Below are 23695 nucleotides of genomic sequence, written 5' to 3'. Positions count from 1 at the left end.
ATCTTTTCAGCCACATCTCCTGAATAATGTTCACCGTTATTTGTATTCATCATTAGAGCCTTACTGCACATTGCCCGTGTTTATTGAAATATGTTCCTTCGAACCTTTGCTGATACTGAACTTTTGGCCTATCATGCTGGCTGTTTATTCAAAGTATTGGAGCTCATTGTTGGTAGCTGCTTTACATTTACATGAACCAACTCTAAAAACAGTCGTTCGCCTATCTTCTTTCTACCAGTGCTTTTTTTTTCCTTAAGCATGCCCACATGTTGCACCCAAATCTCAGAAATATCATATTACGCAGTTGAAATGATAGCCGCAAAACATTTATAAAGGTTGATTATCTTTGATTACCAAGTCTTTTGACCCACAATTTTATGCGGAATGATTTTGTCTAACAAGTTACTGATGCAAAGTCTGGTTAAAGAACCTGTGAATAACCGTGAAATTTCCACTTTGACTGGACCATGAACACCAAGTTCACACACATACTGCTGAATAGACCCAGACATTGCAATATAGTACTGCATTTCTCGAAAGGAAGAACTAAGAAATCAACCGGTGTTTTCTCAATTATATTTAGAAATACACAAGATACCTAGTTTTTGGTACAATAGTGCCTGCAGTTAGGGGACAAAGCAACAGTTGCTTTTTACAACAATCCACACCAAGTATAAACTTACATTCTTTACTGACTCAACATTAAGGGAAAACCTTTCATGGATGTCTGGCTTCACTTGCAGAAATAACCACACAGGAGCTACAGCATGACTAAATATGCCAGGCTACCTAATGTGTACCCTGATGCTTGAAAGCTTGCAGATGTGTAACTTCATGACGCCCTTGGTGCAGGAGATAAAGCTTTGGTGATATTAGCATTACCAGCTTCTAGCAAGGATTCTGTTACTACTTTTTGCATCTCAATACCGTCCGAGGATCCACTTGCCCTGTTTGTATGGCTTGAAGCATCTCCACCTTCTTTGGTTGGTTTAAATCCTTTTCTTTTCTTCACCTTTTGAGCCCAACCAAGTAGGCTCTCATGCACATGCTCATCAAATATTGCCTTCTTGAATGAACTCCCCATCTAAATGTGTTGAAAATCAAGAAAAATATTTCAGCATTTAAATGGCGTGTCCTTTCAAGAAAATTACAACAAAAAAGAGAACTCAAAGACCACCTGTGTGACAATTGCATAAAGTGGCAGAGTGCTGTAGCTGCAAAGGCCTTGAATAATGACCCTGCACCTCGTTAGGTAAAAGTTTGGGTCAGAGAGAGAGAGGGGGAGAGAGAGAGAGAGAGAGAGAGAGAGAGAGAGAGAGACCCAATTATAAGCCTTGGAATAATGAAACCAATTTGTCCCATTATGCAGGAGTCAAAGCCGTATGTTGTCTGCAGTCATACAAGTGCAAAGGAGCCTGGTTAAAAGCATTATCCACCAGAAAATAATGCATGTAGTTCTACTGGTTCATATAGTTTTTAGAAAGAAAGGTCCACCGCTTGCAAGTTACCAGAATCCAGAAAAAAAAAGCGATCTCAAAGGCATTCTGAAAGAGGATGAAGTGGATCAAGTAGAGGACAAGACGAGGGCTACGAAACCAAAAGTAATTGTCCGAGGGCTGAACCACCAAATCTCCTTCTATGGCAGTGTGTTTATCAGCAACATCATGTGCCAATTTAGTAATGACATGTTCCAGTTTCGCACCAACAGCAAGAAGAAGCTGGAAAAGATAAAATTGAAATTGATTCATATACTAAAAAATTTGAACAAGTCGTACTTAGAACATGTATAACGTCACCTATGATTTAAATGCCTACTTGAAACCAAAGTTGCATTGAACGACCTAAACTTATTCTCAGCATGCTTTGGACCTTATTAACATTTGATCACATCTTATCTAACTTATGCTTCCTCCAGATTACAATGCTACAGCATTTTCCCTTGAACCCAAGGTACTTCCCACTCCCAATCAAGGAAGATCAGAGCTTAAATTCAATCTAATAGGCCATGATTCCACTTCCTCGAAATTTCTTGCAGTTACTTAGCAACCAAGACAACCCCGATGCGGCTTTATGGAAATTCTTGCTAGTAAATTGGGAAACAGAATTGTACATAGCCAAAGGAGCAGTTTTCGCAGCTTGACTGGAAAACAATAATCACTTTGAGTGAAGCTAGGGTATTGAAGCAACCCACCATTCAAAGTTTCAAACTATCCTAATTGGTCAATCAAATGGAAAAATTAAGAAGCAACTAGTTATACAAGATTAATGAGTTTCACTAATAAGCACATGCCTAAACTTCAATTATTAATGTCAGTGGTAGGTGAAGGTTGCATGCTCATGCGAAGCATATAAAAGGCTCATGGTCAGCAACTTTTCCCAATGGCTAGAAAAGTTCAATAATTTCCATGCTTACAATTAGTGGAATAAATGCAATCCAGAAGTATGTGTGCCATCCTGCAAAAGGGAACAAGGAGTGAGCACTTAAACACCTTATAAAGAACAACTGAAAAATGGATAGTCTTAAGTGAACAATGTCACGTTCATGCTATTTAATCAATACAACATTCTTTGCAGTCATGAAGTCTCCATGGTCAATATTCAACCACAGTCACAAATGTCAGTTATATTTTGAAAATATCATACTGTTAAGGCCAAATATAAGAAAACATTTTGTTTGTAAAATGCCATTATATTTTCAAAATAGCATCACGAGATTTTCCTCTTTTTTGATAAGTACTTTTTGATGACACTTAAGCATTATATTTTCCGTCTTCTTTGTCTCTTTTAGATCTTCAAAAAAATATCCTAGGTGTTTGTAAATATTTGCATTGGAAAATTACTCAAGAAAACCTCATAAGCTCATGTTTTTTAGGATTTTGAATCTATGATTTCCTTGACAAAAAATAAAATTAAAAAAGTTAAGGTCCACGAAACCCTTCATGAGAACGATAGTTGCTACACATAACATTGGCATGTAAACTAGTTCTGATAACAGGTGAACAAAAACCAGCATGCAGTTGGGAACGATGTCATATACAATCACAAAGTCTGGTTAGAATCCCCACTACTATGGTAAAATACACAACACTGTCCAATGTTTTTCACTCTTCCATCAAAGAAATTAGTCATCGAGATCTTTGATGACACATGGTCAGCATTAGCAAAAAAGTTACAGACTATTCTTTGCGATGAGTTCATAAATAGATTGCCCGTGACACATGTTTCCTAGATGAGCTAATGTAAGCAATAATATATGAGAGAAGTGTGTGCCTTACTTTGACTTATGGAAAACTCGAAAGAAGCAACAAAATTTGAACTGACTACATGTAGTTAAGAAATATAAAAATAGTAGAGTTGTGTGTGGAGTTATTGTTCAATAGATAGGTTAATGTGCTTACCACCAACATTAAGCAACAGGAAGATCATAACAAAAACCCAGAGATACCAGCTGTAAAATAAGAAAACTTAATCAGTACATATAATATATACATATATATATATGGCCACAGTAGTACAAGAACTATGATTGAACGGTTCACAGATTACCACATCAAAAGTAACTTTTTAGGTGATGGCTAGCAGTTTGATTTCATAAAGATATTTTTGTCATGACAAGTGGTCAGATGCTTGTCACAGACCTCATGAGTTCCCATATCCAGTAGCATATATATCTATACCTGTACATCTACTCATGTTCAAGTATTTTAATGTGTTTGCTACATGTGTGTGGGTCTGTGTGCTTATGTGTACGAGAGTTGTACCAAGTATTTCTAGTTAAACAACGAGTTATGAGACATCTGCAAGATTACCTTATACCAACAACTTTCTTAAAATCAGCTTCAAGAGCCCGCATCATGTACTTGTAAAAGTTAAATTTTGGATTCCCTTTGCAGTGGGTCTAATAAGAGAACACAGAGGTGAATAATCACATAACATCAAACTTCGCCATCTACAAAGAACTCAAAAAAAAAAAAAAAAGAAACCCTTTGATTCTTGTGCCTTACCATAATGAAACCAAGACGTAAGGTGATGTAATCTGATTTAGTCACAGATGCGTAGAATTGTTTAAAAAAAGAAAACTGAAATAAACACCAAATATTGCCATCAGATCAATGTTACCTCTGTTCCTCAGAAAACAGAAAAAATATAAACAAACCACAACATGCAGGAAGCTAAACAGACAGAGAGGAACAAACAAAGAGAATTATAAATGATAAATTTTAAATTCATCTTCTCCAGTACCAACTTCTGAATGTCCTCATAATTTTTTTACCACTAAACAAAATTATCATTGAACCTAACCAGCAATAAATGGTATCCAACTGTAACTGAAGAAGTGGTCAGATTAAAAGGAAACTATTTGCAACTTTTTCATAAAGACATTAGCCTGGCTTCTAATTCATTGTAATTGCCCCAAAAATAATGGGCATGTGGATGCATGTCAGAATGTAAGCAGAAAGGGAACAAAACAAAATAACTCACCAACCAACGTAGAATGGATGAATTTCTTGCGAAGCCAAGAGAATGTTCCCTGATGAAAGAATGTTGTTGAACATGGGTTACCTTTTTCCCTAAAACTGCATAGAGTGCCTCAAATGAAAACATTGTCCGAAGAATGGAAAGCTGAGCTACTAAAACAATATATATGAAATTTGAGTATGGATACATTCCTTGCCAAACTATGGAAGCAAAGAAACCTTTACTTCAGGAAGCAACAGTACTATGATGATGCTGGTACACACCCTCTTCCATGTTGTACTTATCATTTGCAATTGAGTCTTCCCAATGCTTCCATTGACGTATCTAAATACCAAAGTTTATAAAAAGCAAACAAACTTATCATGCTAACTCCACTTTTACATAAGTGTAACCATCTACTTCCAAAATATTCACTCAATGCAGCAGTATAAACAGCAAACTACTTTTTGTTCATGAGATGGTCAATCATCGAGTACATGAGCTTAAAAAAAATTACTAAAAGCAAATACCAGCTTGAGATTACCTTAGCACCTCCCAACAGCATGGTGAGGACACTGAAAATAACGTGAACAATGGCCAGCACAAAAATAAAGATATGCAATTGATGTATTGCTTCCAAAGATAGCAGTTGGACCTTTCCCTGAATGAAAATCCAGTCGACAGATGTTGCTCAAAATTAAAGAAATGTAGACAAGGAATAGAAGATATCAAGCATACAGAGCATAGCCACAAAGAGCAGCCTATAAGTGAGAAAAAGAATACTAGGATCAAAAGGGACGTGCGTGCCAAGAAAATTAAATAAGGAACAGTACAACAATGAAATAATGTGCCTAAATGTGAGAACAGGAAGCAAATAATACTCACATATACATGGTTTCCATAATGCTACATTTGGAGAACTACGAGACAACATTAAATTTTAGCCTAAGGTTATGTTGTAAAATGCTATTATGAAAGCATGATAGTATATTATATCTATGTCAGCATGCTGAAGACTGTTACAGATCATGAGGTTTATAGCACTCAAGGAATTATCTTTGGATTAACAAGTCCTTTTGTTGCCATTCGCAAAACTGTATCCTCATTCATTTGCCTTAAGACCCAAGGAGTGAAAACCGAAAGGGCTGGACTAAAAGTTAAAATCAACTTGTCTAGACTCTAGACTATTTTGCCATGTGAAATGATATCTATACATCAAAACAAATTTTTAACTTAATGCCTAGAGATCACATCTAAGTGGTTAATTTTTCAAACACATCCATGGCTCAAATATGTAGTTAGAGTGGATACATTCATATAGAAGAAACTCTCTCCTTTATGTCTGTTGAATATGATGAAAAGAAAACTGCCAAAAACAAGGTTCTTTCCACTAACCCTAATCTCTCTTAAATAGAGAATAGTCAAGAATTACAAATGATTCCAACATATCTAATGGAAATAATAAAAGAGGACTGAAATTAAAATTTTCAAATAACAACCCAACCTTCTAACATATTTCTTTCACACTCCCCCTCAAGTTAGAGGATAGCTATCTATCATGATCAGCCTGTCACAACGCCTCCAAAGAATGGAACTACAGACAGGTTTGGCAAACATGTCAGCTATTTGATCTTCTAAAGCGACATGCACAGTAGATATATAACCAAATTGAACCAAATCACGAACATAACAACAATCAACTTCTATGTGTTCTGTTCTCCGTAGAACACTGGATTATTTGCAATATATGTGGCAGCCTTATTGTCACGCTTTATCTCCATTGGAATAGAGTCTTTGACCTATAGATCAGCTAACATAGATTTAATATCCATCATCTCAACTGCAGTTTGAACCACTGCTTTATATTCAAATTCTGCACTAGACCATGTCAAGACATTTTGCTTCTTCCTTCACCATGTAACTTTGTTCCCCACTATAAAAACACAAAATCCTGTTGTAGAGTTTCTATCTTCAATAGACCCTGTATAATCTGTATCTGAGTTTCGTACCACATCAAGTATCCTTTGCTAGAGGAAGATTTTAAGTAACTGAGAATCATCATGACTCCACCCCATTGTACCTTAGTAGGCTTGTTCATAAATTGAGTAACTTTACTCACTGCCCAAACTATATCTGGTCTAGTGATTGTAACATAAGAAGCTTACCAACAAGAAATCAGTAACTATTACTATCAATTGGCTCACGTTGCCCATGATACAAATGTTTCTTGGGATCCATAGGAATATATGCAGATTTGGCACCCAGCATCCATGTCTCTTTGAACAAGTCCAACACCTACTCATGTTGAGATATGATTCCTCTTTACTCTTGGCAACCTCGATGCCTAAAAAGTATCTAAGTGGTGCAAGGTTTTTTGTAACAAAGTGCTTATGAAGATCTGCATTTGTCTCAGACATATCTAGTATGCCATTTCTTGTCAATATAATATCATCTACATATACTACCATGACCACAACTCCAATTCCTGTCTTCTTAATTAGTAATGAATAATTTGATGTTGATCTATAGAAGCTAAAAGAAGACATAACCGCTACCATCTTCTGAAACCATGCACGTGGACTCTCCGACCATATAATGCCTTGTCAACTTGCATATCGTGTTATAATTGCATTCTTGGTGGTTGTTGCATATATGTAGTCTTAGTATAAAATTGCATTCTTTACATCCAGCTGACATAATGTCCATCCATAATGTACTGCAACTAAAATAACCAACCTGATAGTAACAAGCCTGGCAACAGAAGAAAAAGTCTCAAAGAAATCTACTCCAAACATCTGCATATAACCTTTTGCTACTACCTTGCTTTATACCACTCTATGGAGCTATCTGAGTTATATTAGATAGCAAAGACCCACTTGGACCAACAATATCTGCATCTGAAGTAGGTGTGGCCAACTCCCAAGTCCCACATTCATGCAAAGAAACCATCTCCGCTTGCATAGATTTTCTCCACCGAGGTTCTTAAACTAAAAGTGTTTGTTGTTGATTTAAAGGAACAGAACTAGCTGACAAAGCAAATATAAATTGTTTCATATGGTTCCCAAGTCTAGCAGATTCACAACATTTGAGATGAGACGTAAGGTACACAGTCTTCTTCCTTTCCTCAATGCAATGGATCAATCATCATCTACCTCAAGTATGTCCACCAGGCCATGCATTGCTGGAGACCTATGTAACACAGGTACTACTCTTTCGGAGCAGTACCCGCACCGTATGGGTACGATACCGGTACGGGTACGAGTGCGGCCGGAGTACGCTGAAGACCGTACTGGGTACTGTCAACATACCCGAGATTGAAACCGACCTTTTTCGGACTCTATCAAAGTTGGTGGAGTCCAATTTCGACCTTTTTAGATTTTTAACGTGATTTACAATTTAACGCCGTTTACATTTTTCACGTTAAAAATATCGTAACCATTAAGCCTTGACGGTTCTTCTTCACCTCATCTTCACCGAGACCAACGATGAGAGGCGATTCTCCACTCCAATGAACAGCGAGTGGCGGGCAGCGAACGGCGAGAGGCGAACTGCGAACGGCAAAGATAAAGGTTTTTAGGGTTTTCCGAAGCAGCTTTTGGTCTTTTGGTTTCATATGTTGAAAATCTTGTTTGTTTTGTGAAGATCGAGCTCCTTTCTTCATTTTTTGTTCTTTCGTTTTATGTTTTGTACCTTTGTAATCATCCTTGACCAGCTAATGGTCAATGCCTGTGTCTTGAAAATATCCCTCCTCCCGCTTCTTCGTCAGCCCTTCTCAAAGGTATGGCGGCAAACCTGAATCTTCCTTCGTCAGCTTTATTATTAAGGAGATTGATGTGTTTTCTTACCTTCACTTTCTGTTGGGTTCTTTGTAGGGTTTTAGGGGTTTTAACAGACGAGATTTAGCATTTCAGTTGATTTCTTAGTTCCTGAACTTGGCTAAATGCGCTTTTCTGTTTTTTATTCAGTTTTTAATGTCAATCCTTTCCCTTTTCTTGCATTTCCTGGTTTTGTTCCTTCTTTGCCTGGTTTCATTTGTGTTTCCTCTTTTCTCGTAATGCTTGACATGGAATTATTGGCCACAGTGGCACTTCTTGATAGTTGTAGATAGAACCTGCTGTGCGTCTTCGGTCTAATAGACAGTTGTGTGCTGCAATTTTGTCCCGTGAGAACAGGATCATGTTTGAAATCGTTGCTTTTGTGTTCTTTTGTATATTGCAGATCTTTGCAACTAAATTTCTTGGAGTTCTGGTTTTCCCCTTCCTCCTTAAAACTTTCTTCCAATAACACGATTTCCATTTTCCATCTGTTTGGTATATCATCTATTTTTTGTGTTTTTCTTCCATGTGTGCTTGCATTGTTTTCTCAGTTTTCTGGTAGATCATTTGATTAGTTATAGTTTTTCACTTTTTTGCTTTTCAGATATAAGTTGTAATGGATAATAAAGAAAAAGAAACGATGCCTCAGGTGGAAGTGGAAATATGGCAAGCAGCAGTAGTAGTGTTAATACCGCTGCTGCAGTAGAAATGGAAAATCCATCTCAACCTCTTTGGCGCTTTGTGAAAAAACTAGGAAAAGCTGGTGGTGGCGGTGGGAATATAATTTTTCTTGAAATTTCGGTCATAGTCATTTTACTGGCTCTTATACATGTTACAAGGCACATTTATTGCATATCAAAAGCCATGGAAATAGACCATGCGAAAAAATTAGCAAAGAATCGATGAAGGTATTGAAAAAAGAACAAGATGCAGCTGAGACAAAAAAAACTTCAGCCAAGTCAAGTGAACTATCTGTTCCTCTTTATGCTATTGAAGAATGTGAAGATGCTTCAAAGAACAGAAAAATAAACATAGCGATTGGAGCTACCAAAACATTAGCACAAACATGTTATTCTGTTTTGTAATTTTTTGATATATATATGTGTGAATATGTTATTCTGTTTGTAGTTTTTTGATATATATATATATATATATATATATTTGTGTGGGTGTGTATGTACGGCCATACCCCTACACCCAAGTTTTTTAAAAATGGTTTGTATCCGTATCCACACCAGTACCCGTACCCGCACCCATACTCGTACCCATGTGACATAGCTGGAGACATATCATCAACAATTGTACTATTAGAATTGCTTACCTCCAAAGTAGTAGTAGTAGTAGAGACCTGTTTAGTCAATGGTCTTAAGAGCAACAAGAGGAGGATCACAAAATCGACGGAGAGGAAATTTTTTAGAATTTGTGGACAGACTTGAATTAGACTCATTAGATTCATTATACCACGTTGAGGGAAAGGACTCCAAAGGGAATGAAGGTATAGGAAAAGGCATCGTATCTATTTGATCTGTTGAAAGCATTGATGCTTAAGTAGAGTAGTAAAGAGCAAACTCAAAGGTCACACCTGCACTGACATGCTCTTTTTTAGTAATGAGATTATAGCATCTATACCCCTTTTGATTCTTGGGTATCCCAAAAAAATGCACTTTGCGGCTTGAGAGGAAAGTTTGTCACAGTTAGGTCCCAATTTATGAACAAAACACACATCCAAAGTCTTTTGGGAGATCTGGAAAATAGTATTTGGATGGGAATTTGATCTCCCACAAAAGAAGAGACATACAGTTGATAGGATAGCAAGCTATGAGTATGGCATCGCCCCAATATGAAGGTAGAGTACTAGGCTGTATCATTCAGGTTTGAGCAACTTAAGTAGGTGTCAGTTTCTTCTTTCAGCAACTACATTTTGTCGAGATGTGTGGACACAAGTGGCTTGAGCCTGAATTCCAAAGTCTCGATAAAATTGGTGCAGTCTATGGGTTTTAAATTCAAGAGCATTGTCAGTGTGAATAACTTTCACAGAATATCCCAAATGATTTTGTATTTTGAATTTGATAATAAACGACTCAAGAATACGAGAAGCCTCTGATCTTTCTTTTAAGAGGCATAACCATGACACCTAGACAAATCATCAGCAACACCAAATAATGACTTCCTGACTGACTAGGAATATGACTTAGCCCTCATGTCGACATGTAAAAGATCAAAGACTTGACTTCCTAACTGACTAGGAATATGACTTAGCCCTCATATCGACATGTAAAAGATCAAACACTTGACTGCTAGAACGGTCTTGACTAGAAGGAAATGAGCTACAATGATGTTTTCAAGTGACATGCTTCACACTGGATGGATATAGAAGAAGGAATTTGCAGAACGACTTTACGAAGTTTTGATGAGGAGAGATGACCAAACGAAGATTCCACTGCAAGAGAGTAAAGGATGACTGTAGGATAGATCTTGTGGTCCCTATAGATTGCTCAAAGTAGTACACCCCACCTTCTTCACGACCTCCACCAGTCTTTTTTTCCAGTCAATAGATCCTAAAAAATGCAATGTGTAGGCTCAAGTATCACTCTGCAATTCAAGTTTTTAGAAATATGACTCACAAACAATAAATTGAGAGGAAATGATGGAGCATGCAATACCTCTGCAAGTTGTAATGTAGATGACACAGTAACATCACCACTACATAACTGGTGAATGACTACCATCGGCCAGAAAGGCAATGTGAGGCTTAAATGTAACTTTGAGGTTCGTAATCTATGAGACTCTTCACAGAAATGTCTAGATGCACCTAAATCAAGGATCCACTTGCTACACATGGGAGCTCGAGACTGACACACGAGAGAAGTACCCGTACTTGTTCTCACATTGAAATTCTAAATTTCAGGGAAGAAATTTTATTTAAGATAGGATGTAGCGCCCGATGTTTTGGGTGTATTATAGTCGGCGGATCTGGGATAGGGTCCAAATCAAACCCAACTCAGTCACGCAAGCTGAGAAGAGAGAGCCCAACCACAAGGGCTCTCACTCTCGGTGTTTTGCAGTATAATGAAGGAGAAGAAGAAATAGAGAATGGAGGAGGCGAAAATGAAAAGGAAGAAGAGGAACCAAGGGTGAAGAAGGAGGCGGTGCGCTGGTACAAGTAACCACTCCCTCTCCCATTTCCGTTCTCTCTCTCTCTCTCTCTCTCTCTCTCTCTCTCTCTCTCTCTCTCTCTCTCTCTCAGTTGAACCCTCATAGTCAATGTTGTATGTATTGTACGATACATATCGTAACATTTACAAAAGGCGATACTATACACCAGTTGTATCGTAAATAGATTGTGTATCGTGCTTGTATCGCATGTATGACATACAGGTACCGTATCGCACGACGGTGCGATAAGCTCTGTATCGCATGATACAGTTTGATTTCTAGAAAGGGAGGCCTGAACCCCCTTTTTCACAATAATTTTTTAAAAAACCACTGTTAGGCACAAGTTATTTCAGTATTTCCTTTAATTTCTGTTGAATCAAAAAGTTTATTTTAAGTGTAGTAGTTTTCTGATTATTTAAAAGTTGGAGTCTTGTTTTGTCTTTTTACAACTTTATGAGGCTCCCTTATGTAACAGCTCTAGACGTGCCCTAACCTCTCTTTAAGTAGAGACTAGGGCACGACAATAAGAAATATCTCTTTCACGTCTCTCTCTCTCTCCCTCTCTCTCTCTCTCTCTTCCACGTGCAACAATTTCCATTTTCAGTATTTCTTTTGATTTCTGTTGCTATTCATTTCAGTCTACATGCTTTTGATTAGTATTTCCTTTTGTAACGGGTCGGGTCAAGTTAAGTTGTTTTAACCCAACCCATCAATCTATGTACTTAAGCTCGGATTAAGGGCATTAAACCCTAATGAAGAATTATTTGGCGTGAGAGAAGTTGGGCTTCGTGTGGCTTGTGAAGGTTACAACTGTGGGACGGCATTGATCAGGCTGTTAGCCATGCAGAGGCTAACAACCACCCTTCATCATTTTTAACCCTAGAGATTGTGCCATCTTGGAGGGAAAGTATCGATTTTCATCGTGAAATCATCAATTAAAACCATGGATTTGTGCGTGGGTGGCTGATTCCCGTTGGGAGGAAAGGGGTTTTTTTTATTTTGTCTCCATAAGGTTTGAAATCTCTTGTTTTTACCATACATTCATATATTTTTACCGTAGATTCATAGATTTCTCTTATTTTTGTTAAGTTTACTGTAGGTTTTTGTTTTCATGTGAAGATATGGCATCGTGTGATCCCACATGACAGTGGTGCGAAAGGGTGAAGAAGAATGACCGGTTAAGAATCAAATGTAGCTTTTGTGAGACACATTTTCAGGAGGGATTATTAGAATGAAACAACATTTGGCAGGGACACATTCTGATGTAGCTCCATGCACTGGAAAACCATTTGTGCATCAGCAATGTTTAGATATGCTTAATGTTTTATATCAAAAGAAGACATAAAAACAAATGGAAGAGGCAGATCAAGGCTATAATGAGCCTTGGGAAGATGAAGAAGAAGAAGCTCATGAAAACATTGAAGATGATGAATATGACATCAGTCTAAGTACAGATGTGTAGAGCTCAAGAGGTAAAGGGAAAAGAATCATGTATGAAGGAGATAGATCTGGCCCATCTAGAAGGAAAGGAAGAGGTGCACCAGATATTAGGCTGGTCATAGACCTAGTGGTAGGTCTAGTGGTGGTTCTATTAGGAACTTTTTCCTTTTTTATACTAGCCCAGGTGGTCAGCCTCATATTCGTGCTGCTATGACATCTAAAGATATGCTACATCAAGCACAACTGATGGTAGGGAAATGGTTTTATGATGCATGTATTTCCTTTAATGCAGCTAATTCCTTTCAGTTTTGGTCCATGGCAGATGCAATTGCTTCTATAGGCCCCAGATTCAAAATGTCATCATATTATCGGTTGACGGGCAAAATTCTTGAAGCCACAATGAAAGAAGTAATGGAACATTGCGATCAGTTAAAATTAAGTTGAAAGGAAATAGGTTGCTCTATTATGTCAAATGGATGGACTGATAGACGGTCAAGAACACTTGTGAATTTTCTTGTTTATTGCCTTAAAGGTACAATGTTCTTGAAATCTCTTAATTTGTCTGATGTTCCTAAGACTGCTGATATTTTGTTCAATGTTTTTGATAATGTCGTACAAGAGATTGGACCTGCAAACATTATACAGTTTATTATAGATAATAGCAAATTATAGAGTTGTAGGAGATATGTTATTTCAAAAGTATAGAACATTTTATTGGAGTGCATGTGCCACTCATTGTGTTAATCTAATGTTTCAAGATCTTAGTGAGATGTATGATGTGAAATCAAGCTATTGATCAATGCCAAGAGATTACAAAATTTATCTATAACATACATATGTATTGAGGTTGAAAAGAAAATTTACAAAGGGAGTTGAATTAATACGACCTGCACAAACTAGATTTGTCACAAATCTGTTGACTGTGCAGAGTATAGTGAAACAAAGAACAACGTTGAGGCAGATATTCCCTAGTGAACAATAGGTTGCATATCCACATGCTTATAAAAAAATATCTTTTTTAGTTGTGGATATTATATTTAATAACAAATTTTGGGAATCATGTGTGGAGCTACTGAAAGTCTGTGTTCCATTAGTTAAAGTCCATAGGTTAGCTGACAACGAGGATAGGTCTTCCATAAGGTACTAATATGAGACTATAGATAAAGCAAAAGAGGTCATTCGAGACAACTTGAAAGAGAAGAAAAGGTTATATATGCCCATATGGAAGATTATAGATAAAAGTGGATTGGACAGCTTCATCAACCTCTTCATGCAACAGCTTACTATCTAAATCTTGCAATTAGATTTTCTACTATATTTAAAAGGACAAAGAAGTCATGCATGGTTAGTGCAAGATGTTCTACACAATGAGTTGGATCTATATGATAATTGTATAGGAGACATGAGAATAAGCACAGCCATTCGAGCCAGGACAACCATGCGTCCAGGTAAATATATAGAAATTTTTAATTTACTTTGCATTTGTTACCTTTGATTTTTTTTGTTGTTTTACATGAGATTCGTTTTATTTTTGTTTAGATTTGTAGTGGAATAGGTTTGGGACAGCCTAAAACTTTTTGTAATTAAAGTCCTCAGCTAGACATGCAGTGCTAGTGGATGCGAAAGGAATTGGAGTGTTCTCCAACATATCCATAGCAAGAAAAAGGACATGCTCAAATATAAAAGGTTGAATAACCTTGTCTTTGTTCGATATAATATGAGGTTGAAACAAAGGTAATACAACTTAAAATATTTACAATTTTTTATAATATATATATATATATATATATATATAATTATCTATTAACAAGTTTTCTCTTATTTAACATAGACAATTATAAAAAACATCAACAAGAAAGCACACATCTCAGTTTGATCCTATCAGCTTACAAAACTTTGATGATCTAGAACCATGGATTGAGGAAGAACCAACTTTGAGGAAGAAACAACTACAATATTTGATGATGATGATCTTCAATGCTTCAACCTTGAAGCTAAAGCAATAGAAATTGCTGATGAAAGAGAGCCTGCTGGATATGTTGGTGACGATCATCAAAGTCATGAAGATGAAGATGAAGAAGAAGATGGAAATAAAGATGAGAATGAAGATAATGAAGATTATGAATGAGAGTCGAGAGTGCTTCCATTTTATATGTATTGACATTGAACATTTTCACGATTTCATGATCATCTTGTGATGTAATTCATAACATTTAAAACTTGTTTTTTGATGTGTTATCTCATAGACTTATGGACCTTATGACTTATGAATCTATGGTTATGAAATTGTGATATAAATTATGTTATGTTCTATGTCACATGGGTACGGGTACGGGTACGGGTACAGACCATTTTTAAAAAACTTGGGTACGGGGGTACGGCCGTACACACATATATGTCAAAAAATTTCAAACACAATAACATATTCGCACATATATATATCAAAAATTACAAACAGAATAACATATTATCATATCCATAAATCATAAACCAATAGAAACAGGGATCATTCCAAATAGACGAATCCTCTCATGAAATGATATATCACAGCAATAATTAGGGAAGACGCTGCAATAGGAGACTCAAACATGTCTCATTGCCGAACACATTTATCAAGCCATATGTTTAGCTTGCAAGATGTCTTGGAGGTTGGAACACAAAACGGCCCCTGGTATAGACACTATAATCAACTTGACTATTGTATTACCAAGCAGAGCAGCTGAAGCACAATCTCATTCTTCCACTGCAGATTAGAGCTTATCAGCTATAACATGGAAAGCAATAGGATTATAGGACAGTAAATGAGGTCAAATCTAAATATTCAGATTCTCTCATATAGTATTGAAATATAACATGATTAAAAGAAATCTAGGCTGCCTTCATCTACTTGGGCATGGAAAAAAGCAAAGAGAACCATCGGTACAGCAAGCAACAATTTTACGAATACAAAGAAAAGGAAAAAGAAGAAATGGGACAGAGAGAACCATCGATCGACAACACTAGCAAATAGAACAGGCCGTCGTCATCGTCGTCGGTTGTCGCCGGCGGCGAAGGCATGGGTGGAGCTGATGAAAATGAAAAGAAAAATGAAAAAAACGAAAAAAATACTGTGACAGTCGCCTCCTACCGTCTGCCATCGCCGGTCGCCGCTGCCGTCGCCATTCCGCCCCTGCGTTCGCCGCCCCTGCCTTCACTGCCACTGCCTTCGTTGCCGGACGTCGGTCGGTGAGAGGTAAGAGAGAAACCGAAACCCTTAACTTTCGTTTTAAGTTTTAAGGGTTTCGAACTTGCTTTTTTTTTAACGTTAAAATGGTTTCGTTAAAATTAAAAACGGACATTTTTGAATTTGGTCAAATTTGACCGTGTCCAAAAAAGGACGGACACGGCCTCCGGTGCATTGACCGTACCCGATACGGTCAACGCCGCACTATAGGCATACCCAAGCCTGTACCTATACCAGTGTCGTACCGGTACCGGGCAGGTACTTCACCTTCACAGGCGTACCCGTGTATCACAGGTTATGTTATGTTCCTTGTTGTGCTTTCTAGAATGATATTGTTACGAATTATGATGTTTATGAATGATGAATCGTAATTTTATAGCAATAATAAGTCTATCATTCTATAAAACATGTTTTTTATGAAAAAAATATTATTCTTGATTTTTACTAATTTTTTTGAAATTTTTTCTATTTCTTATTAAATTTTTTAAAAAAAAGATATGGTTATGATACGTTAGAATATTTTATGATACAGTGTATCTCAAAGCTAGACCAATACGGCTTACGACACGCTTTTTACAGCATTGCTCACAGTCTCTCCCTGCTCTCTCCTATTTCTCCCTCTAGCTCTCCCTCGTTTTCACTCTCTCCTGCTCAACCTCTTCTGCTTGCCCATGTTCTCTTTCTCTCTCGCCCAAACTCCCACTCTCTCGTCTGGTTTTCTCCCTCGCTCCTGCACTCCCTCTCATTCTCAATCTTCCCCTCTCTTCCATATACTCTCTCTTTCCCGGCCCGACGCTCTCCTTCTCTAGTCACTCTCTCGTCACGCCTGACTGTCTCACCATCTCTCCCTTTGACACATGGTTACTGCTGCAAAGGCAGTGTACCGGCGGTACTGGTCAGGTATGACACCGGTACTGATACAGGTACTTTCCTGGGTACTTCTTGGGTACTGGTCAAACAGTACCAGATACGGTCAATGTACCCAGGACCGTAACTGTCTGATTTAGGACCGAGTTTTTTCTATCCAAAATTTAGGATTTCAGTTTTGTTTTTACACCGTTTACACTCAGGAAACACATACAGAGCTACGTTTTCATATTTTGTTCAATAGCTTCTTCCTTAGAAAATATAAGTTTTGAATCATGAATGTGTTATTCTTTTTGAATTTTTATTTTATAAATATATATATATATATACACACACACACACACAGAATCACAGATATATATAGTCGTACCCCCGTACCCACGTTTTTTGAAAATAGTCTGAAACGGTACCCGTACCCCTACCTATGTGACATAGATCTCTCCCATGTTCTCCCCCTCTCAACCGGACACTCTCCCATGCTCTCTCTGAGCATTCCTCCACTCACCCTCGCTATCGCTCTCTTTTGTTTCTCCCAAGCTCCTTCCTGTTTTCCCCCTCTGTTGTCTCTCACTCTCTGACATTTCCTCCCGTTGTCTCAGTCTTGGTCTCTCTCGGCCTCTCACCCTCACGTTCCTCGCTCATTTCTGATATAGTTTGAGATGCATTCTTTCTTTCTTTTCTTCTCTCGCTCACAATCCCCATTTCAGGTTGACGCCAAACCTGTTGGGAGAAACTGATTTTTTCCTTTTCTCGAGACTGTTGGTTTGGGTGTTGGAACGCAATTTGTTGGGGACGTCGGCAGCAGGCCGTTTTTGGCATTTGTTGACAGAAGGAGTACTTGGGGGGCTGCCGCAGAAGACTAGATCAGCTTGAGCACTGTAAGAGGGTGAGCACAATCAAATGAGCCTAACTTTTACAGATGTTTGTCATAAAAGTGTTGATAATTATCTTTTTAGCATGACGGATTTATATTTCAAGCATTTAGTGAGCATGTTGAGATTGTTAACTGTTTAGTGGGCACTTAATGCATGTTATCTTGTATATGAATAGAGTGTAGCTTGTGGAGAGAAAGAACTTATGTAGACTTACATGTTAAATTTATGGTTTGAGAGACGAACATACAAGTTATTAGGGTTCAGGCTTGCACTAGGGTGCGAGAGAAATGCTCGTTCATTATTGATTTAATTGATTTTATGCTCTTGCTAGTGCATTAAGGTTGTGTTGACATCGGATGATTAATGGAGAAACATAATGACAATAGTGATGCTTCAACAAGGGGTTAGCCATCTCGATGGGAGGTCCAACTAATTGATTTGGTGTGTAGCATTGTATTGGACAGATTCACACCTAGTGAACCCAAATTGAGCACTTTCGTAGTCACTTGGGACTAGCAAATAAATGGTGCAAACTGTGGTTTATAACGTGAGGGTGCAGTTGAGATCGATGAAATTGTCGTAAATCATGTTTGATTTTAAGTTGGGTGAAGACTCTCGTGAACATGCGTCAGCTAGGCTAAGGGGACCCATGAAGTAAAGAACATATATGAATACATGTGTATATATTTCACCTGGCAACTTATAATTGCTGATAACATGGTTTGAATCGACGAATCGGAACGATGTTCGTAATTTTACATTTTAGTCACGACTAGGTAGGTGAGTTGAGAAGTTACAACTGTTGGGTGAATGGAAGACTTGGGGTTAGATCAGTCTGTCAAGACCTCGTAAGTATGGAAAATTTTGAAGAAACGTCCTACATGCCAAGTCAACCTTTCGGCACTTTGTAGAATCGATAACCTTAGACTCAAGAGCCTTATTTACTATTTAAATAGGTTTTAAGGGCATAATGTGTGGAAAACTTATTGTTTTGAGTTTTTTCAGTGGACCAGGAGCATCAAGCAGACCCTAAGCGACATGATCCAGTGCTCGAGGTGATTTTTGGTGTTAAAAGAGGAGCATGTTAGGAATGACAACATTTCAGGTAAATCCCTACCTAGTGCCAAATATAGACTGTCTTTTGCATTCCCAAGTGTGGGCTATTAGGATCATTGAATCCCATAAAGGTGTCCTTAAAGATGTGTGAAATGGCGTATTTCTTGACATATAAATAAAATGTGTGAGACTTATTGACTGTTTTTAATTATTATGCAAAGGCATATGCATGCTAGAACTCTAACTACTTAGGATAGCTTAAGCGGGTATCGAGTTGAGTACTTCCTCGACCCCAATTGTGCATTAGTAAGCATACTAGCATGATATTTGCTTAGAACAACTATGAACTAACCTCAGATCGAGACTACTCTCTAGGGTTTGGCTATGTTTTAGTATTGATTGATTGTAACAGGATTTTGTTTGCATTGCAATTGTAAAATATTGTGTCTGAATGGACTAAACGGGTATAGATACCCTTAGAGTGTGGTTTGGCAAACCAAGAATACTGACTGAATGTCTGACCTTCTCATGAAGGCAGATTGGGGTTTGGATACACTCACAAGTGAACCAACCTTATGTTCTAGCCAATCACAAAGTGAATATGTTCATATTGATAATTAAGAAAATTAGTGGAATTGAAGTCAGTGGGTTACGACATTACGTTTGGATACATCCCACCCTCACCACTAGTCTTGTCTACTCAGAGCACAGATATAGCAAGCTTCAGGATATCGTTGCGTGTTGTGTTTGAAGTGTTGATCTCTTGCCTTTCCAACCTAAGTGTCCAAAGGAAGGTCGAGTAACTCTCCTTGGAATGCACTCTTCCTTGGCGGATTTCTCTATCACTGTAGCGTGTATGGATCCCTAGTGTTTCTAGCCACCACCAAGTTGAGGTCTCTTGGAGTGTGCATGTGCATGAGCTTTACACCCACAAGAGCTATAAATTAAATGAATTGAATGTGAATGAATCAAGTATGACTAACAAAGTGTATTGTTTGTGACGATTGGTTAGATTCCTACATATTGTATGAAATGGACTAAAGTGATAGTTTAAGAGAATGCATGTATAGCTCATTATATGAAAGTGTCATGTTTCCTTTGAATGTTCGGTTTCATATTTAAGCCCTTACCATATAGGGTTAGGGATGTATCTAATTTATCATCATATTGTGAAGGTTTGGTCTTCTGTTGTCTCCCTTTTTCCAGGTTTTGGTAAATCTGGGGCAGTAGGTTGATCAGAAGGGCTCAGCTCACATCTTACTATGGAGTTTTTATGCATAGTCGTTTGGTGCGTCATGTTTTGATGTTTTTTTTTGTTTAGACATCAATGTTTTATTTTGGGAATATTTTTGTCATGAGGGTCATTAATAACCATGTAAAGTGAATTTTGTACGAACTGTCTTTACTATATAAATGAGTTGGTTACCTATTCTGATTTTGAAATATGTAGCTTTATTTCGATTGTTGTGTTGTTACACTTTGATGTATAGTGTTAAAGAATATATATATATATATATATATATATATATATATATAAGAGTAAAAAGTTGGGGTGTGACATAATGTGACCTCCTAGTCTCCTAGATGCAATACAATACTTATTACTTATCATTTAATTAAATGTTTTTTATGTCTTCTTATTAGTTTTTCATTTCTTGTATTTTTACCTAACATTTTGACTTTTTTTTTTAAAAAAAAAACTTCGAGAGTTTTTTGAGATTTTCCCAAGAAGAAAAACTTTGCCGAAAAATACCCGAGAAAAACCTCGCTAATAAAAAACTGAGAACGATATTTTTGGCTATGATATACATATACACATGCACCCTGCAACTGTCTGTTAGATCAGAATATTCCTGTATAGGGTAGTATTCACTACACATCTAATATGTATAAAACTATTCTGAAGTCACTCCTACATAGCAGATGTTATAAACGACTAGAATCACTTAGAGATGGTAGGAACCCCAATTCCTATGCATTAGTACAGTAAAAATACAATCCAAACCACAAACGCAAGCAAATTCCCTACAATCATGGCAATCTCAATCTGTGTTTCTACTTTATAGTTTGTTGGCTTTGGATATTTATTACATGGTCTTGATTACTCCATTTCTCCAAGTTGTACGTACTGGTATCAATTTGTAAATTTTTTACATAGCCCAACGTTGCACTTCCTAAATAATTATCCATATTGCTTCCTAGTTCCTACTCATTTTCAACTCATCAAACAACAAACAATTGTTTCTTAGTTTCAACTATCATATAATCATATTAAGTTGGTTTCCATCTTAAGACTAACTTGCGGACTATACACTTCAAAAAATGTGTTCTCACATGCTGGATCCAGGTCTAAGACTCTAAAGGTTGAATAAAACAGCAAAACCATTTATAAAGAGTCACTTTCAAATTAGTCCAAAAAACCTGGTCTAGAAAATGTTATGTTGTCTAATAGCCTGCTTCATTCAGCACCAAACAGTTGCAAACCAGGAGGTCCAGGACACAAGAAAATAATAGGGCCAAGCATATATTAACACCATTCACTACATACAAAGATATGGAACTATTGTCAAGTGAAAAATTCTTTGATGCGGAAGGATTTCATCAATAAAAAAGATAGAATGTAGAAAACGGATTGGACAAAAAAGACTTCTTGAAGGAGATACCAACATCTCCAACATGTTATTATGGAATCTTCCAGGCAAGACATGGCAGCTATGATTACTAAACTCTAGAAGATCATGGACACAAAAGTGACTTAGAGAATGAACTTAAAGGGATCATGTTCTCTTTCTTTAAATTTTAATGCCCTCAAGCTGAGAAGCGAGCAACTTTGCTGTTTGCCATTTGCAAAAACTGCTCCTGTCTAACTGGTCAACAACTTGAAAGGATCAACCACTTGAGTAATTCCGACCTATCTATATTGACCATATCTAAACCACAAACTTTGTTATCTAGTGGGAATCTGCCTAACTTCAACCTGCCAATCAAAAATATAATTACAAAGCATAAATTCTGCAAAGAAACAACTTAACAACAAACCACATATCAATACAATAGTAGGGTGGAAACAAACACAAACCCTTGCAGTACAATGGCAGCCCTAATCTGCAGAATAAGTGCCTAGCGCCTAAGCAAACATTCATGAAACTTCAAACCAATTAGTAGATTCATGATGGCACCAGCAGATTAGAGAACAAAATTGTTTGTTATAATGGAATGAATAACGCTTCATCAGAATGACCTACCTTCAATGTGCAATGCTCAGAGCTGCCTGATGTTGCAAGAAGTCTTCTTTTGCTGCCAAGTAAATTAGAGAAACTGAAAACTTGAAAGTGGCTCGTTTCTGTAGAGGCAGATTCCTTCTCACAGGGAAGCATGTGAGTAACAATGTTTCTCGGGATGCAGATGTGACTGATTGGCCCTTGAAAAACAGTCAGCAACAGAGAAATGAACCCCAAAAGCATCAACTCTGAAAATAAAACACTGTGACAGAACTGAGAATCGAATCTTGAGCTGAACGAAGATCAGTAAAACCCGCTAACATGCAGTAGCTTGCTACTCAAACGAAAGTACCAAACTATGCGAGACAATGTTAATGACGCAAAGAAAATTTTAAAGAGAACAATCAGTAAGATGTTAACTGCTACAAGGCATTTAGTTGGAACATAGTAGCGAAAAATTGGGTCATGAAACGAAAGCATTGTCTCCTCGTAGACAACTGAATCACAGATCGTAACTGCAAGTGAGAAGAGACATGCTTACGAGCACATCAGATTCGTCAAATATGCCACAGTTATACAACGAACTAACAAGAAAACGTGAAATCGTCTATTAGACAACTTAATCACAGATCGTAACTGCGAGTGAGAAAAGGCATGCTTACGAGCACATCAGATTCGTCAAATATGCCACAGTTATACAACGAACTAACAAGAAAATGTGAAATCGTTTATTAAAAAAAAAAAAAAAAAGAACTTGGACAAGGATAACCAAAAAGAGGAGAGAGGGAGGGACCTTCTTTGACTTTTAGTAGTGCTTCAAAGAGAGCCTTCTGATTCGTTTTCTTCAAATGCTGCGTAAAAGAAAAGATCAGACCGAAGAGAATAAAAGGTGAAAGGCAATCCAGACACAAGTTTGTATTGGTATATTGCGATGCCCTGCAATCACATCATCTTGTCCTAGCATTAATGCCGCTTAAAGAACCTTTTCCATTTTTTCCAACCGCAGAAATTGGTGGAGTAAAATGAGAAGAGGAGCGTTCATCGAAAAGAACGACCCCTAGATACCTTCCCAAGGTAGTGGAGAATGCGCTCTAAGGTGAGGGAGATGAAAACGATGACTGAGCAAACTACTGCTACGATCCACGTGGGAGTGTACTCCAACGATCCTTCATCTGCCCCAGTCGATGCCATACCCCTCTCTCTCTCTCTCTCTCTCTCTCTCTCTCTCTCTGTCAGGTGGCCGAACAGCGCCTGAACGAGAAAAGAGGAGGACAAGCAAGGGATTCAAGCCGAAGGTCCGTCCATCCAAGAGTTCTTTAGACTCAAGTCCATGTCAGAAGTCCGCGTTGGATTGAACTGAATCCCGCCAGCGAATGACAAGGTAGCGTGAGTTAAGTGTCCTTTAAAAGGATCGATGAGGCGACAAGTGATATATGGTTTAAAAGAGTACGCATTCTCCCCTTAAGTTGACGCAATGATACAGCAAATAAAAAAAATCATTTTAGAAACGCCATTTCACTTCTTTTTTTTATAAGAGGGGTTCCAAACGTGCCCTGGTTGCTTGTTGCTCTCCAATTTTATTTT

At 37.6% G+C, this 23695-nt stretch overlaps 1 protein-coding gene across 1 annotated transcript; it reads right to left on the bottom strand.

The window, feature by feature from the left end:
* Nucleotides 1-547: 547 nt before the first annotated feature.
* LOC116246275 (MLO-like protein 1) lies at nucleotides 548-23483 on the bottom strand. The gene is made up of 14 exons (XM_031618061.2): nucleotides 23177-23483; nucleotides 22905-22962; nucleotides 22136-22359; nucleotides 5003-5119; nucleotides 4743-4803; nucleotides 4483-4577; nucleotides 4005-4079; nucleotides 3810-3898; nucleotides 3399-3448; nucleotides 2414-2454; nucleotides 1509-1718; nucleotides 1322-1389; nucleotides 1178-1238; nucleotides 548-1084 (listed from the first exon to the last, which is right to left on the bottom strand). The coding sequence occupies exons 1-14, from the start codon at nucleotides 23300-23302 to the stop codon at nucleotides 833-835; spliced, it is 1527 nt and encodes a 508-aa protein (XP_031473921.1). The 5' UTR covers nucleotides 23303-23483; the 3' UTR covers nucleotides 548-832.
* Between the last annotated feature and the right edge of the window lie 212 nt (nucleotides 23484-23695).

The sequence above is a fragment of the Nymphaea colorata genome, chromosome 1, assembly GCF_008831285.2.
Source record: "Nymphaea colorata isolate Beijing-Zhang1983 chromosome 1, ASM883128v2, whole genome shotgun sequence".
Classification (NCBI taxonomy): domain Eukaryota; kingdom Viridiplantae; phylum Streptophyta; class Magnoliopsida; order Nymphaeales; family Nymphaeaceae; genus Nymphaea; species Nymphaea colorata.
The sequence above is the reverse complement of the archived record's forward strand: the minus strand, read 5'-3'. Positions and strand labels throughout refer to the sequence as shown.